General features: G+C 40.4%; 1 protein-coding gene across 3 annotated transcripts in view; it reads left to right on the plus strand.

The window, feature by feature from the left end:
* The window catches only part of LOC121318632 (leucine-rich repeat and calponin homology domain-containing protein 2-like), a 110063-nt gene that overhangs the window by 52847 nt on the left and 39926 nt on the right, over positions 1–17290 (plus strand). For all 3 annotated transcript variants that reach the window (XM_041255519.1, XM_041255520.1, XM_041255521.1), the window contains exon 2: positions 8243–8387. In XM_041255519.1, the coding sequence (XP_041111453.1) occupies positions 8243–8387 (145 nt within the window). The remainder of the gene's footprint in view (positions 1–8242; positions 8388–17290) is intronic.

Here is a 17290-nt window from a genome sequence, read left to right on the forward strand (position 1 = left end):
ACTCCCCAGTAATGTTGTTGAAGCTGACACCCTGGGATCCTTCAAGAAGCTGCTTGATGAGATTTTGGGATCAATAAGCTACTAACAACCAAACGAGCAAGATGGGCCGAATGGCCTCCTCTCGTTTGTAAACTTTCTTATGTTCTTATGTTCTTATGTTCTAAGTGTGGATTTAGAATTAGTGATTGTCACTGGTCTGTAACAAAACACTTAAACTGCTCTAAAATCAAACATTTGCTTAGTTCATGCCTGACCTGTAGGGAATTATTAGACATCTGCAAAGTTACTCGTATAGATGTGAATAAAACCCCTGTTACCAATTTCTATATTTTAAATCACTCGTGCTACACAGACCCATTTATATCCTGTGCAGCAATATCTATACACCAACATTAACACACCACACGCAACACACAACACAAAATCCACACATGGTCAGGGAACTCTGCAACATACCTCCCCCCTTCGTGCGCAGTGCACAAGGCCACAAGGCTGCTACTGGCAATGCTGTCAGCAGACAGAGCATCTCCTGCTGCTCTCCCTCTGGAGTTGAAGGCAGAGGCAAAGTCAGCTCCTGCTGGTGGAGGCGGTGGAGGCAGAGGCAGCTCCTGCTGCACTCCTCCTGGTGGTGGAAGCAGTGAAGACAGAGTTAGCTCCTGTTGCTCTCCCTCATGCAGTGGTGGTGGGAACAGCTCCCCCTTGGGCTTTGGACCCTCATGCTCCCCCCCCCCACCCCACCCACCCCATCTGGGCACTGGATGTTCGTGCTCCCCTCATCTGGACTCTTGATGATCATGCTCCCCCCTTCTGAGCGCTGGAGACAGTGGGGCTTCACCCTCTTGCGCTGGAGACCCTGCTATCTGGGCTGCTGTTCTGTTTATGGCTTCCTCCAGGGTCTTTGGAGTGTGTTCCCTTTCATAGCCCTCCCATCGATCCCTGTCCATCATCCACAGGACCTGGATGGCTAAGGGCATAGACAAGACCTCCAGCACAGCATTGTCCTGGATCCAGTCCCTCAGCCTGATGGCATCTCCTGCCCTCTTTTTTTTTTTTTTTTCACCGCAGTACTCTTCCTGGCCTGAGTCTTGGAGGTGCTGTTGTCCCGGTTCTGACACCCATGTGTGAATAGGCTGGCTGTAGGGGTGACAGCAGGCCAGAAAGGAATACACAGAGAGGCATTATTGGGGTGAAACTGAGACACTGCGGCGCTCGGTGCGTTTAATACAGACAGAAAAATAAAAAGACATACAAAACAGCACACTGCACTTTAGGCCAAAATAAATAGACAAACAAAACGAACAGAACAGTGGACGAACAGACAAACAAGTACCCTGCTGGTTCTTCCAGCACGTAGCAGTTATTTAATGTTATTTCTTTTTATTTTCTCCTCTCTCCACACTCGTTCTCCACTCACCGAACACACAACCCCAAGTGAGTAAAATGTACGTCTATATATACTGTTGTGCTGGGATTCAATTACTAATTAATTATTGACTTGAATCCCAGCATGTGAACTAATATGTGCAACCCTGTGCTCAGATACTATTATACTTTAAATGCTACACAGACCAATTTATATCCCATGCAGCAATATTAACACACCACATGCAACATATTTTTGTTGATTTCCGTCATTTTCGAGGTTTTTTTTTGGAAGACAGTGCTTTAGACACACAGGCTTTGGCCTGTTCGGATAGGAAATCCAGATGGCCAAATCGTGGGGTCAAGAAATGACACACAAAGCAGTGACATAACCTCATTACTTGGGTCATTCAGCAGATGTAAACAAAATCGTTGAGAAAAATTACCCACTAGCTTATCTCTCAAACTCTGTGTAAACTAGAATTAGCAAATCAATTGAACTTGAAGAAGACAGTGCCTCCCCTTCGTCAGGAACTTCAGTCAGTCTGTGTTTTATCCCTGTTGCAAGTGGGTACAAAGAACTAGCCGTAATGTTTTTCTCTGCACTCAAAAGTACTGTAGCCAGTTCAAATGGCTGTAGTAGAGGCAGTATCTCAGCCATTAGCTTCTACTGCTCAGTCACAAGATCTAAAGTAGCTGCGTCAGACTTTTTGGTCAAATCTGGGTTTGAGAAAACAGCAATAAATGGCCATTTTAATTCAAGAAGATGTTCAAACATATAATAAACCGTGTTCCACCTGGTTTGTACATACTGTTTTAACTTGGATGGTGCTTTTTCTGTGTTCAGCATTTCTGTTTGTTTCTTATTTAAAGCACTTGTTGCCATCTCACTCTTATTAAAATGTGCAACTAGTCTCCTTGCTGTTGCCACTAACGTATGGACTTGTACATCCTCCAAGCTTTTCTGAATGCAGGGATTTATATTGTGCCCTGCACAGCTCACACTTGTCACACTACCAAAAAGTAACACGGCACACTCGCTTGCAGAAAGCAATTAAATTGCTCTGCACACGTTGCCCGCGTTGTCGTGAACACAAGCTATTACTTTTATAGCCACTTCAAACTCAGCGTTTATCTGATTGATTGCTTCTGCTAAATTCACAGCTATGTAATTCTCTCGTGTAATTTTTGTGTCACTGATGCTTTTGACTAGGTTCACAGTTTTGCTTATGTAATAGCAGGTGACTGTTTAACGCTTCTTGTGCAAAGCTTTTCCTGTGCATGTTTGTGATCCAGAGTAATGAAGTGGCATGGGAAAAACAGGTTGTACCAAGAGCATGGCACCGAGCAGGTGGAGTCTTTATACCAAAAGCAAAAGGTTCGACAATTATCGGTCAGTTTTGTCCTATTTCCTTATTAAACATAGAAGTCAAGATTTTCTTCAGCATTATTGCTCAGATTGTCAACCTACCTATTAAAGAACTGCTTCTTTGACACTTCAGTACAAAAAGCAGGCATTCAAAGTTTACCAGGATGCTTACAGCAGCATCTCGTTTACACAGTTGGGACAGACTCTTGAATATACTGTGCAGTGTCTGCTACTGCCAGGAAATCTTCTACTGAAGCCTACCTATAGGATGGCTGATTCCAGGCTATTGTCTATTTTTAGTTATCAAGCGGAATGCTTGGTATAATCTTGGTATAAGCATGATTGGTATAAGTAGTAGTCTACTACGACTACTACTACTCTACTTTAATAATAATAACAAACATGGGTGTCATTCCCTGTTTTGTTGGCTTGCTCTTTTATATTTCTGACACAAACCGCTATAAAATCCAGGATCCCTCTGCAAGGGCGGCGTAGGTTTGGTTTGAACATTGGGGCAGAGTCGCGGTCGCACAGGGGATCCTGGGGCATGCCCCCCGGGAAGAAATTTTTTAGGAGACAGCTGTTAAATGGCCACTTCTGGTGGCTTGAAATGAATGCTGGACATGAATCGAGGACAATTTGATTGACATGAAGTTGGCTGATATAGACTCAAAACACTCTGATAAAGTGGCCCCCCTGGAAGCTGGTTTGACATCCCTGCTATAGAATTACTAATAACCTGAATTATAACCTATCCCAGCCTTACTGGAAGCTACCAATACCCCTGTTGCTACAAGCATGAGCACATGCACGCGTACGTGTGCGCACACATACTCACTGCCACTCTCGCTGTCACTGCTACTGTCGCTGTTGCTGTCTACATGCCTCCTAGCATGCAACCCTATTGTTCTGCCTGCCTACCTGTGTCTGTGCTGCTGCTCGTACCTGGTTGCATTGCTTTATTCACCTGATAAATAATACATTGATGCATGCCATATAAAGAGAAAATATGTGGCTATGCTAACTTTATTTGCTGATTTATTATTATACAGCATTAGCCTACTATATCACAGTGTGCTTCAAACAATAATATATCTCAAAACTGAGTCTAACACTATCACTGTTATAATCACTAAGCCATTACAGACCTCACCTGCGACCCTGTTGCTCCATCCGCTTCTGTACTGCTTTTACCAGGTTGCACTGCTTCATTCGCTTGATAAAATGATAAATTGATGCATGCTGTTTAGAGATAAAGTATGACTGCTAATTTCATTAGTAAATTATTTTTACATTTGCTGTGAGAATCATTAGCAATTGTTTATTTTAACAACATCTTCCATCCTACTTACACTTTTACTTTTTTGGAAAAAAAAAACTCCCTTATGTCCATCTTTCTTTTTTTGGCTGCCGTTCTGCTTTAGTCACCTAAAGCCAAATTGAAGTGATTAGCTAACGTTAGTTGGCTGACGATATCAAAACATGCTTGCACGCGCACACACACACACACACACACATTATGATTTATCTGTGAAACAAGCTAGCTAGCCACCAAGGACGTGGGGTTAGCAGCTAGCAATGGGTCATTAAAGTAATAAACCTGCTTACCTACCCATTAGGTAGGTCGGTAGGTTTATTCACTCAAATTACGTTGCTGATGACCTGACAATTCAGCCCAGGCACCTGGCTTTCATTCAGTCAGTAGCTCACACTCATATCAGACTGACCGGCAAGCGGCAACTTCAGATGAGCGTCTTTCCAGAGTCCAGCCTAAGCCGGCAGTTCTCAACCTTTTTTTTTACTTACGCCCCACTGAAATTTATATATATATATAATTATTATTATTGCCTATACAATATAGTGTGTTTATTTAGCCTCCTGGATAGTCACACATTCCATTCAATCAAATACATATACACTGTTCGTATTCGCTTTTTACAAACATCAAGCAAGGAGTAAGTTAGTTACAGAGGGAGGAAGGAGGAGGATAGAAATCATGTGACAACGCATTAACCAACAAACACAAACTAAATGTCGAATTACACTGATTATATTCATATTTTTTAAGTAAATGTGAAAATTGTGGCACAATATACACAATATATTTAAGAATGATTAGAATTATTTTAAACCCGGGGAATTACCTTTAACTCCCGAGTCCTTGTGCACTTTCACGCCTCAGTAAAACAACACAGACTGCTTGGTCCCTGATGTCAGCCGCGCACTGAGTCTGTGTTACAGTGGTGCATTATGGAATTTGTAGTTTTCTTGTTTGCTGATTTGCACCCCGAAAACCCACCAAACACCTACAAATCCCAGGTGCCATTCTTATTAAAGCTCCCGGTATCTGTTTTTCTGTCTTCAATAACTCGCTGCACTCGAAGGATGAAATCAGGAGTATCGCTTGGCACCTCACTGTTATTACTAGTATGTTATTATTCCAACGTTCACTGCTCCTCCTGAAAGGTTTTACGCACCTCCCCAAATGGTTGAGAACTTAGGGCTTTTTTTTTTTGGAGGTGGGAGGAGCAACGAGGGGATCTTGAGAGAGTTATCCCTTTGTGGAGCGAATAAAATGACTTGACAAAAGACGTTTCAGATTCATCATAATAATTGGTAGGGACAATTCAACGGTCCCTTGACACTGGTAGGGACATGTCCCTACCGTCCCTAGCTAAATCTATGCCGGTATCCCTCTGTAATGAATTATTGATCCTACTTGTTTAAATCAGGCCTGGTTAAAAGTTAAACGATTTAGCTGTGAAGTGTCCTTGACAGATCCCTCCTGGCTTGTAATATTCTGCTTGGGACTAACTAATGAGATGCCTATGAGATGTCCTATTAATCTATGCTCTAATGCCCTGGCTTGCTGACCACTATGTTCTGGTTTTAAAGTAGTCTGCAATGGCATCTGGAAGAACAATGACTGAAGTTGAACAGAATCAATCGCAGTTGAGCAAACAGGTGTGTATTTTGAAAGTGTATACTATTGGTGTTTTAGAAGGCTAAATATTTGTTTGACACAAGAATACGGCTACAGTATTTTAGAGGTACATAAAAACAGTACTGGTGTCTGGTACCATCTTGGTCATTTTGGTATTGGGGAGTTTAGGTATTTTCCCCAGTATGTGCAATGGATCAGATTTCACTGTTCCTCCTAAAGGGAGAAACAAACTGAACATAGTGAAAAATAAAAGCTCTATAGGGGCCCTTGAATTAACGTGCTACAATATTTATTGCAGTATTGCAACATCTCATGTTTTTTAGGGGAAAGCTGATCTGATCACAACCATGGAGTAAATGTTAATGATTTGTTTCCTCTGTTGTTTGTTTAACTTCCTCAATTATTTAAAACTAGTATGACTTTGGACCCGTGGGTCTTCTCTGTTTTCTGTATTCTTTGTTGTAGATAGCTACAGTATGTGAATCACTGTCATACTGCACATAGAGTAGCTATGTAAATCACTGTCCTACTGCACATAGGTACAGTATGCAAGTCACTGTTCTGCTGCACTGCAATGTGTTTTGTATAATGATGGTACTGCAGGCACCCGAACTAACCAGCCCCCCTCTGATACTGTCCATGCACGGTTATGAATGCGAGATCTGACACTTGCTCCTCTAAGTGGTTATCTTCCTACATTTTTAGCAATATCGTGTCTGTGTAAAACTGATGTTTGGCATCAAGTCAACTGCAGAGATTGCTCTCCGCAGCAGCGGCTCTGCCAAAGAAATGTCATGTTTGTCTCAAAAGGTCTTCAGATTGCTTTGTCACCTGAGAGAATCACATCACATTGAAAAACCTGAGAAGTTATGATCGTCAAGATACCTTTTAGGGTTGTACCGATACAACGATGCACCACTATACTTTTCTTGACGATACAATTATTGATATAGTGACCCATATAGTTTTTTATTTTATTTTTATTTTGAATTTATATGCATATAAACTTGATGTAACAACAACTTAGATGTGTGTGCATTACTTCTTGTCAGCTCTGATTTAATATTATTTATTCATATGTATCCTAGCAGCTTTACATACCAAACGTGTAGCTAAGGATGTTACGTCAAGCACACGGGAAGCTAAGCGCAGACGGGTTATTAATGTTCCCTAATCATCTCATCAAGCTATGGAGGGTGACAGCGAAATTCAACCTGCTCCAGCCTGTTTAAAAGTGTGGATTCATTTTGGTTTTAGCTGCGTCAAGGACTCTTCTCAAGTTCTTGATAAGACTCAAGCTGTGTGTAAAATATATACAAGGCTCGAATCAAGTATTCAGGAAAAACAACACCATCAGATTGATGGCACACCATCACCATCGCAGTTACACACACAGTACAAGCTAAAAATATAACCCAGGCCATAGTGTGTTTCATTCACAAGGATTTGCGTCCCTACTGTACTGTGGAAAATAAAGGGTTTCGAAAAATGATAAATACTTTGGAGCCAAGGTACGCTGTTCCTACCTGTTATTATATTACTGAAACTGCTGTTCCTGATTTATACCAGTGTGTTAAACGACAGATCATACAAGAGCTTTCCAGGGCAGAGAGGGTAGCGCTCACGTGTGATAGCTGGACCTTACGAGCAACAGAATCATACGTAGCAATTACCTGTCGCCACATATCCGCAGACTGGACACTGGTCTCGAGTGTCCTCCAGACAAGAACTTTACTGGAAAGCCATATCGGTGAGAATATTGAAGATCTGCTAAAATCAGCTATGAAGAATGGAGCATTGCAGACAAGAACCCCGTAATAGCGACTGATAACGCTTCCAATATGGTTATTGCTGCTCGTGAAGCTAATTTGACAACATTAAGTGTTTTGCTCATACTTTGAATTTCATGTAGAATGATATTTGTTTTAGTAAGAATCTGCACATAGAAATTACTTTTTTATCTTTCTATTTTTTTTAATGTCAGGTTCAGAACTTTAAGAAAAAATGTTCGTTTTCAAGAACTGTGCAAAATGTAAAATTTATTATGATTTACAGTATTTGTATTCTTTTTAAATAAATATATTTAAAGTTATAAACATTGAACAGCAGGCTGTGAAGCTTTTTTGACCATTATTATTGTGAACACTTGCACAAACAAATGGGACAATAGTTAATTTATTTATTTTTTTGTTTCATGCTTAATTTACTGTATCGTGATACGTATTGTATCCTGAAAACATTTCCGATACCCAGCCCTAATGCCTTTTACCTATTGATTACTGGAGGCTTATTTATCTTTTGGGACTATTGTTAGACAAATATTAGGCAGCTGAAAACAGCAGCATAATCATCTGACTGTGTTACTACCTTCCACTTACCAATCCAGGCAATGAAGTGGTGTGATGTCAGATACACAGTATCCACTGAAGCATCGCTTTCATGCAGGCTGGTTTTACACGTCCCTTTTGATTCCTTTTGTTTGGAAAATCATTTTTTGCTTCTGCGATGCCTTGCTTTGTGTAATTTGATATTTGGAATTTAACTTTTCATTTTGTTGTTTATTGCAGATCTGTCAAAGAACCGTTTTCTGGAAATCCCTCCAGAAGTGTGTCTCTTTGCTCCTCTAGAGTCGTTAAACCTGTACCACAACTGTATCAAGGGGATCCCAGAAGCCATCATAAACCTACAGATGTTAACATACTTGAATATCAGGTCAGTGCTGTTTCTGTGGACACCACACTCAAAGTACAGTGCAGTTAAGTACAGTAACATTGTTTATCTAAGGCAGAGCATACATAACAAAGATATATGCGCCAACAAGCACATGTATTGTAAATGACAGGAATTGCTTGAATAGATGTGGCAAGTCAGTGAAGTGTGTTTCAATGAAACCGCTCTTGATGCATGGCCTGTCTGACCCAATTTTGTCAGTGACCACTGGCTGCTGGTCTGCCTGAGGCTGGCCCCACACAGGGAGCGAGAGAGGAGGGGTGAAAACAGGAAGAACTGAGCATTCCCTTTGTCATCTTTTCAATCGGCAGTGCTTTCTGCACAGTAAACCCCACCCTCCCCCACTGCCCGCCGTGGCTGCAAATAGTACAAAATCAGTGTTTTTTAATTGACCATCCATGTTATATTGAAAACCATACATCCCTACATATTGCATGGGTTGGGGGTTGGGGTGGGCTGTGCTATATCCCTGTCATAGTTTGCATCCCCTTTCAAGAGCAGGCTTCACATGTTGTGGTCATTTAGAAAGATCCTCTAGTGACATCTGGTGGCCATTGTCTTGCTGGTAACTCGTATTCCTTCTAACCAAACTTTTACAGGGATGGAAAGCAGTTTCACCTTCCAGGTTTGACTACGAGCTTAATTAGCCACAGTGTATCAGTAACAGTGGTGTGTCTTTTTAAACGCATAGCAAAACCAGGAATGGATCGAACTGCTTTGCAATGGGAGTTATTTCCATCCCTCAGTACACTGACAGATACACTTGAGTCTCAAAGCATTTCTAATATTGAAATCATTACCACTTCTAATGTTGAAATAATTTTTTGCTTTCTCTCTGAGTTCTCCTGTCCTAGAACCCCTTCTGTATCATCATCATCAACCACAAAGCAGGAAACTCCTCCCCAGAATCAGGTCCACATGAGCTGGAATGAAACCAAAACCACATTTGAATTTAAATAAAAAATACATCAGCCAGTGGGCTGCCCAACTGAAGAGTGCTATAGCGCAACACAGTAATGTTGTGATATTTTCACTCAGTAACTCCAGCTTACTGATATGTGTCTGTGGAAGGGGTGTGGGTAATTCACTGACCAGGAGACAGACAGGTGTAATTGAAAGCACCACACAGGTGCCCAGTTTTATTTCAGGGGCGCATTGGGTTTCTTTAGCCCGCAGAGGGCGCTCTTGGTCTGTGGTCTGCTTACCAACTATGGTAAACAGAACCACGGGAATACCAAGCAAGGGTAAACAGTTCAGGCGCACTCGCAGGTGCTTCAAAACAATACTACAAAAATTGAAGGCACAAAGAAACAGGAAAAATAAAACAGTAACAAAACTACAAAGAATAGGTGCTGCACTCTGCAGCAATATCCCGGTCGCCGCTGCCCGTGCGACCAGGATCACCGTCCTACGCTGCCGGCTACCTAGCCTGCTCAGCTATCCTTATTCAGGGATCTGCCCAAGGGTTCCCCTCCCTCACTGTCTCGCTCTGAACCTCCATTCCGTTCCGTTCGGTCGTGGACCAGCGTTTCCGCGCAATCTACGCGTTTAAAAGGGCAGATCTGAGGAAACAACAGAGCGTTAATTTATAGGGCTAACAATCTCCCAAGACGCGCCTCTCAGCCATTCAGAGAGGGGGAAAGTCCACACACCCACTTTCCCACCTCCCCGTGTCACTGCTGTGACTCACTGGCGGTTGTTGGATGACTGCCGCCCTCTTCCTGCAGCCCGTGAACACGCCAGCAGAGTCAGCACAGATCTTTCCCTGTTAGTGTCATTCTGCTCATTGAGTACTAATGGAAACGTCCAATAGGCTTTTCTCTAAAAATAACATTCCCAAAAGAGGAAGAGTATCAAACACTTCTGAAGTAAAAAAAGGTTTAATATTTTGGTAATAACAGCATTCTAGGCATGTTGACCACACCTTGTTGATATCCAGTGCTGTGGTGCTCCAGATAAGGGGCATACCGTCATAATTCCCGACTAAAAACAGCCATTTAAGACCTCACAGAAATACTGAGGATTTGTATTGCAGCCGTGGAAAAACAAGTAGGACTCCTCTGCTTTAACTACAGTACAGAAATTAATGTGTGCGTTCTTGTAGAGCAGATTTCCAAAGTTCAGCACAGATCTGCGCAGAACACACAACAGAACTGCAGAAATATGTGCTTTGCAACCGCCAGAGTTTCTGTTGGTGCTGCAGTGCACATACAATTCATTCTCTCTGTCTCTCTCACGCGGTAAACACAGGTGTCGCGCAGAAGCCAAAATAAGATGAAGCAGGCAGTTCATACTTTCTAATAAAATATCAGAAAGAACATTTTCTTGTTGCAGTGGTAAATAGTGCAGGGTATGGTTGACTGTATCGCAGTGTTTTCGTAAAGTTGAAACAAGTTACAGTATATTGTGCTATATATTGCATGTGTATTGTTCAGAGTAAATGGTATACAGGTAGATAATTAGAAACTTTAATTTTTATCTGTGGAAGAGTCTAAAGAAATGCAGATTTTGCCAGTAAACAGCCATGTATGATAAAGTAATGGAATTGTTACACTGCTAGTCTATACCATAAACGCCATTTAAAAAAAAAAAAAAAGATTTTAGTTCCTCACTTGTGACAACTGTAATGGACTGTACCTTTTATGTGAGAAGGGAAACCTGAAAACTTATGCAGGTCGGCCAGGGTGTCCTCGGCTCGCCGCGCACCAGAGACCCCTGTATTCTGGCCGGGCGCCTGTGGGCTTGGCTGTTAGCTGCCCGGGAGCTGCGTTGTCCTCCTACGCTGTAGCTCCTGGGTGACTGCATGGTGAATCCACAGTGTGTAAAGAAGCGGTCGGCTGACGGCACACGCTTCAGAGGACAGCGTATGTTCATCTTCGCTGCTCCCGAGTCAGCGCAGGCCAAGCTTAAATAATAATTGGCCATTTTCCTCTTCAGTTCCTGTTTGGAAGCACACAAAAACAAACCACAATCCTTAGTACCGTACTAAAGCTGGGGATCAGCTAGTCCCCAACTTTGTTCAGCTTCTTTTTTCATTGCAATTGGTATTAAGTTAGCAGCTGGGGATGATCCCGAGTACCTTACTAGCTAGTATGCAACTTAGTACGCAGCTCCGTACTAACTTTGCAAGTTCGTTGCAACTGACCCTATATAGAGTCCGCATCAAAACAAAAACAACAACTCAGGTAAGACAACCATTAAATGTATTTATCTAAATGCTAGAAGCATCAGAAACAAAATTCTAGAACTTGAAGCTACTGCACTAACAGGTAACTATGATGTGATAGGTGTTACTGAAACTTGGTTGTCTGAGAGTGATGGGGACGAATATAATATTTGTGGGTATACACTGTATAGGAAAGACAGGCAGGACAGAAGAGGAGGAGGGGTAGCGCTATACATAAGAAACAGTCTTGAAGCCCAGGTGTTAAACCTGGACAAAGAAAATAAAACCGAATCAATATGGGTCAGAATAACAGACAAAAATTCAAAGGGCATAATAATAGGAGCATGCTATAGACCGCCAGATTCAGACGGTGAGCACAATAATCTGTTATACAATGACATTAGAAATGTGTGTAGCAAAGGAGAAGCCATACTAATGGGGGATTGGGTAGCACGAAGGATGAAATAGAAATGGTGGAAATGACAAATGACTGCTTCCTAACACAATTTGTCAAGGCACCGACTAGAGTGGAGGCATGCCTTGATTTAGTCTTTTCAAATAACGAAGATAGAATAATTAAAACAGAGGTCAGAGAACCACTGGCAAACTCACACCACAACATGGTCTCATTTGAAGTGTTTTTTAAAACCCCAAAAGTAATGACTAAAGCTAAGGTTTACAATTTTAGAAAAGCAAACTATGAAGGTATGAAACAGAGACTAACAGAAGTAGATTGGAGTAAAATAGAGAAAACACCCACAGAAGAAGGATGGTTGTTCTTCAAAAATGTAGTACTAGAGGCGCAAAACAATTACATCCCTAAAGTAGACAAATCTAAATGTAAAACTAAATTGCCAAAATGGTTTAATAGATAAATTAAAAAAAATATTCAGAGAAAAAAGGCACTTTATAGAGCATTAAAGGACCAAAAAGAAAGTACGCAGAAAGAGTACACGGAACTGCAAACGCAAGTCAAAAAGGAAGTTAGAAAAGCCAAGAGAGAAATAGAAATGAACATTGCTAAGGTAGCTAAAACCAATTCCAAAATGTTTTTCCAATATTACAACAGCAAGAGAACATTCAAAGAGGAGATGAAATGTTTAAGAGATACAAATGGCAAAATCGTAGAGGAAGAAAAAAAAATAGCAAATATGTTAAATGATTACTTTTCACAAGTTTTTACAAAGGAAGATACTGACAACATGCCCCACATGTCATCCAGTTCCTATCCAGTTTTAAATAACTTTAGCATAACTGAGGCAGAAGTGTTAAAGGGACTAGGAGCTCTTAAAATAAACAAATCCCCTGGGCCGGATGAGATCCTCCCAGTAGTACTCAAAGAAGTGAAAGAAGTAATTTACAAACCGCTAACCAAGATCATGCAGCAGTCTCTTGACACAGGGGTGGTACCGACAGACTGGAAAATTGCAAACGTAATACCGATCCACAAAAAGGGAAACAAAACTGAACCAGGTAACTACAGACCAGTAAGCCTGACTTCTATTATATGCAAACTTATGGAAACTATAATAAGATCCAAAATGGAAAATTACCTATATGGTAACAGGGTCCTGGGAGACAGTCAACATGGTTTTAGGAAAGGGAGATTGTGTCTAACTAACTTGCTTGATTTTTTTGAGGATGCAACATCGATAATGGATAATCGCAAAGCATATGACATGGTTTATTTGGATTTCCAAAAAGCTTTTGACAAAGTCCCGCACAAAAGATTAATTCTCAAACTGAACGCAGTTGGAATTCAAGGAAACACATGTACATGGATTAGGGAGTGGTTAACATGTAGAAAACAGAAAGTACTGATTAGAGGAAAAACCTCAGAATGGAGTGTGGTAACCAGCGGTGTACCACAGGGATCAGTATTAGGTCCTCTGCTATTCCTAATCTACATTAATGATTTAGATTCTGGTATAGTAAGCAAACTTGTTAAATTTGTAGACGACGCAAAAGTAGGAGGAGTGGCATACACTGTTGTAGCAGCAGAGGTCATTCAAAATGATCTAGACAAGATTCAGAACTGGACAGACACATGGCAAATGACATTTAATAGAGAAAAGTGTATAAAAATGTACATTATAAATATCATATGGGAGATACTGAAATTGGAGAAGGAATCTATGAAAAAGACCTAGGAGTTTTTGTTGACTCAGAAATGTCTTCATCTAGACAATGTGGGGAAGCTATAAAAAAGGCCATCAAGATGCTCGGATACATTGTGAAAAGTGTTGAATTTAAATCAAGGGAAGTAATGTTAAAATTGTACAATGCACTAGTAAGACCTCATCTTGAGTACTGTGTGCAGTTCTGGTCACCTTGCTATAGAAAAGATATTGCTGCTCTAGAAAGAGTGCAAAGAGGAGCGACCAGAATTATTCCGGGCTTAAAAGGCATGTCATATGCAGACAGGCTAAAAGAATTGAATCTGTTCAGTCTTGAACAAAGAAGACTACGTGGCGACCTAATTCAAGCATTCAAAATTCTAAAAGGTATTGACGGTGTCGACCCAAGGGACTTTTTCAGCCTGAAAAAAGAAACAAGGACCAGGGGTCACAAATGGAGATTAGACAAAGGGACATTCAGAACAGAAAATAGGAGGCACTTTTTTACACAGAGAATTGTGAGGGTCTGGAATCAACTCCCCAGTAATGTTGTTGAAGCTGACACCCTGGGATCCTTCAAGAAGTTGCTTGATGAGATTCTGGGATCAATAAGCTACTAACAACCAAACGAACAAGATGGGCTGAATGGCCTCCTCTCGTTTGTAAACTTTTTTATGTTCTTATATAGGGCTATGCAAATTATACTGATATTTTCTGTTTTAGTGCATGTTTTATATTGCAAAACCAATACAAAAGTTGCAAAATAAATAAACTAAATACATTTAAGAACATAAGAACATAAGAAAGTTTACAAACGAGAGGAGGCCATTCGGCCCAACTCGTTTGGTTGTTAGTAGCTTATTGATCCCAAAATCTCATCAAGCAACTTCTTGAAGGATCCCAGGGTGTCAGCTTCAACAACATTACTGGGGAGTTCATTCCAGACCCTCACAATTCTCTGTGTAAAAAAGTGTCTCCTATTTTCTGTTCTGAATGCCCCTTTTTCTAAACTCCATTTGTGACCCCTGGTCCTTGTTTCTTTTTTCAGGCTGAAAAAGTCCCTTGGGTCGACACTGTCAATACCTTTTAGAATTTTGAATGCTTGAATTAGGTCGCCATGTAGTCTTCTTTGTTCAAGACTGAACAGATTCAATTCTTTTAGCCTGTCTGCATATGACATGCCTTTTAAGCCCGGAATAATTCTGGTCGCTCTTCTTTGCACTCTTTCTAGAGCAGCAATATCTTTTTTATAGCGAGGTGACCAGAACTGAACACAATATTCAAGATGAGGTCTTACTAGTGCATTGTACAGTTTTAACATTACTTCCCTTGATTTAAATTCAACACTTTTCACAATGTATCCGAGCATCTTGTTAGCCTTTTTTATAGCTTCCCCACATTGTCTAGATGAAGACATTTCTGAGTCAACAAAAACTCCTAGGTCTTTTTCATAGATTCCTTCTCCAATTTCAATATCTCCCATATGATATTTATAATGTACATTTTTATTTCCTGCGTGCAGTACCTTACACTTTTCTCTATTAAATGTCATTTGCCATGTGTCTGCCCAGTTCTGAATCTTGTCTAGATCATTTTGAATGACCTTTGCTGCTGCAACAGTGTTTGCCACTCCTCCTACTTTTGTGTCGTCTGCAAATTTAACAAGTTTGCTTACTATACCAGAATCTAAATCATTAATGTAGATTAGGAATAGCAGAGGACCTAATACTGATCCCTGTGGTACACCGCTGGTTACCACACTCCATTCTGAGGTTTTTCCTCTAATCAGTACTTTGTTTTCTACATGTTAACCACTCCCTAATCCATGTACATGTGTTTCCTTGAATCCCAACTGCGTTCAGTTTGAGAATTAATCTTTTGTGCGGGACTTTGTCAAAAGCTTTCTGGAAATCTAAATAAACCATGTCATATGCTTTGCAATTATCCATTATCGATGTTGCATCCTCAAAAAAATCAAGCAAGTTAGTTAGACACAATCTCCCTTTCCTAAAACCATGTTGACTGTCTCCCAGTACCCTGTTACCATATAGGTAATTTTCCATTTTGGATCTTATTATAGTTTCCATAAGTTTGCATATAATAGAAGTCAGGCTTACTGGTCTGTAGTTACCTGGTTCAGTTTTGTTTCCCTTTTTGTGGATCGGTATTACGTTTGCAATTTTCCAGTCTGTCGGTACCACCCCTGTGTCAAGAGACTGCTGCATGATCTTGGTTAGCGGTTTGTAAATTACTTCTTTCATTTCTTTGAGTACTACTGGGAGGATCTCATCCGGCCCAGGGGATTTGTTTATTTTAAGAGCTCCTAGTCCCTTTAACACTTCTGCCTCAGTTATGCTAAAGTTATTTAAAACTGGATAGGAACTGGATGACATGTGGGGCATGTTGTCAGTATCTTCCTTTGTAAAAACTTGTGAAAAGTAATCATTTAACATATTTGCTATTTTTTTTTCTTCCTCTACGATTTTGCCATTTGTATCTCTTAAACATTTCATCTCCTCTTTGAATGTTCTCTTGCTGTTGTAATATTGGAAAAACATTTTGGAATTGGTTTTAGCTCCCTTAGCAATGTTTATTTCTATTTCTCTCTTGGCCTTTCTAACTTCCTTTTTGACTTGCGTTTGCAGTTCTGTGTACTCTTTCTGCGTACTTTCTTTTTGGTCCTTTTTTAATGCTCTGTAAAGTGCCTTTTTTCGCTGAATATTTTTTTTAATTGATCTATTAAACCATTTTGGCAATTTAGTTTTACATTTAGATTTGTCTACTTTAGGGATATAATTGTTTTGTGCCTCTAGTACTACATTTTTGAAGAACAACCATCCTTCTTCTGTGGGTGTTTTCTCTATTTTACTCCAATCTACTTCTGTTAGTTGTACTACTTCTAAAATTGTAAACCTTAGCTTTAGTCATTACTTTTGGGGATTTAAAAAACACTTCAAATGAGACCATGTTGTGGTGTGAGTTTGCCAGTGGTTCTCTGACCTCTGTTTTAGTTATTCTATCTTCGTTATTTGAAAAGACTAAATCAAGGCATGCCTCCCCTCTAGTGGGTGCCTTCACAAATTGTGTTAGGAAGCAGTCATTTGTCATTTCCACCATTTCTATTTCATCCTTCGCGCTACCCACCGGGTTTTCCCATTTTATTTGGGGGAAGTTGAAATCCCCCATTAGTATGGCTTCTCCTTTGCTACACACATTTCTAATGTCATTGTATAACAGATTATTGTGCTCACCGTCTGAATCTGGCGGTCTATAGCATGCTCCTATTATTATGCCTTTTGAATTTTTGTCTGTTATTCTGACCCATATTGATTCATTTTTATTTTCTTTGTCCAGGTTTAACACCTGGGCTTCAATTTTGTTATGATGCATGATTAGTGTGTTGCACAACAGTGTGCAATATATCTGTTTATAGGAATTTAAGGTACAGAATAAAAGCAGGATGTGAAGCCCTTTATGGATTCTATACCAGTAGTGACTAAAGTTTATTCAAAGGATTAGTCTACAAAAGACTAAAACAATGTAAATCCTGACTTATTTCTCTGGCAGTGATTACTGCTGACCAGAAATAAAATTATCTGGGG

This window comes from Polyodon spathula, chromosome 7 (assembly GCF_017654505.1).
Source record: "Polyodon spathula isolate WHYD16114869_AA chromosome 7, ASM1765450v1, whole genome shotgun sequence".
Taxonomy (NCBI): domain Eukaryota; kingdom Metazoa; phylum Chordata; class Actinopteri; order Acipenseriformes; family Polyodontidae; genus Polyodon; species Polyodon spathula.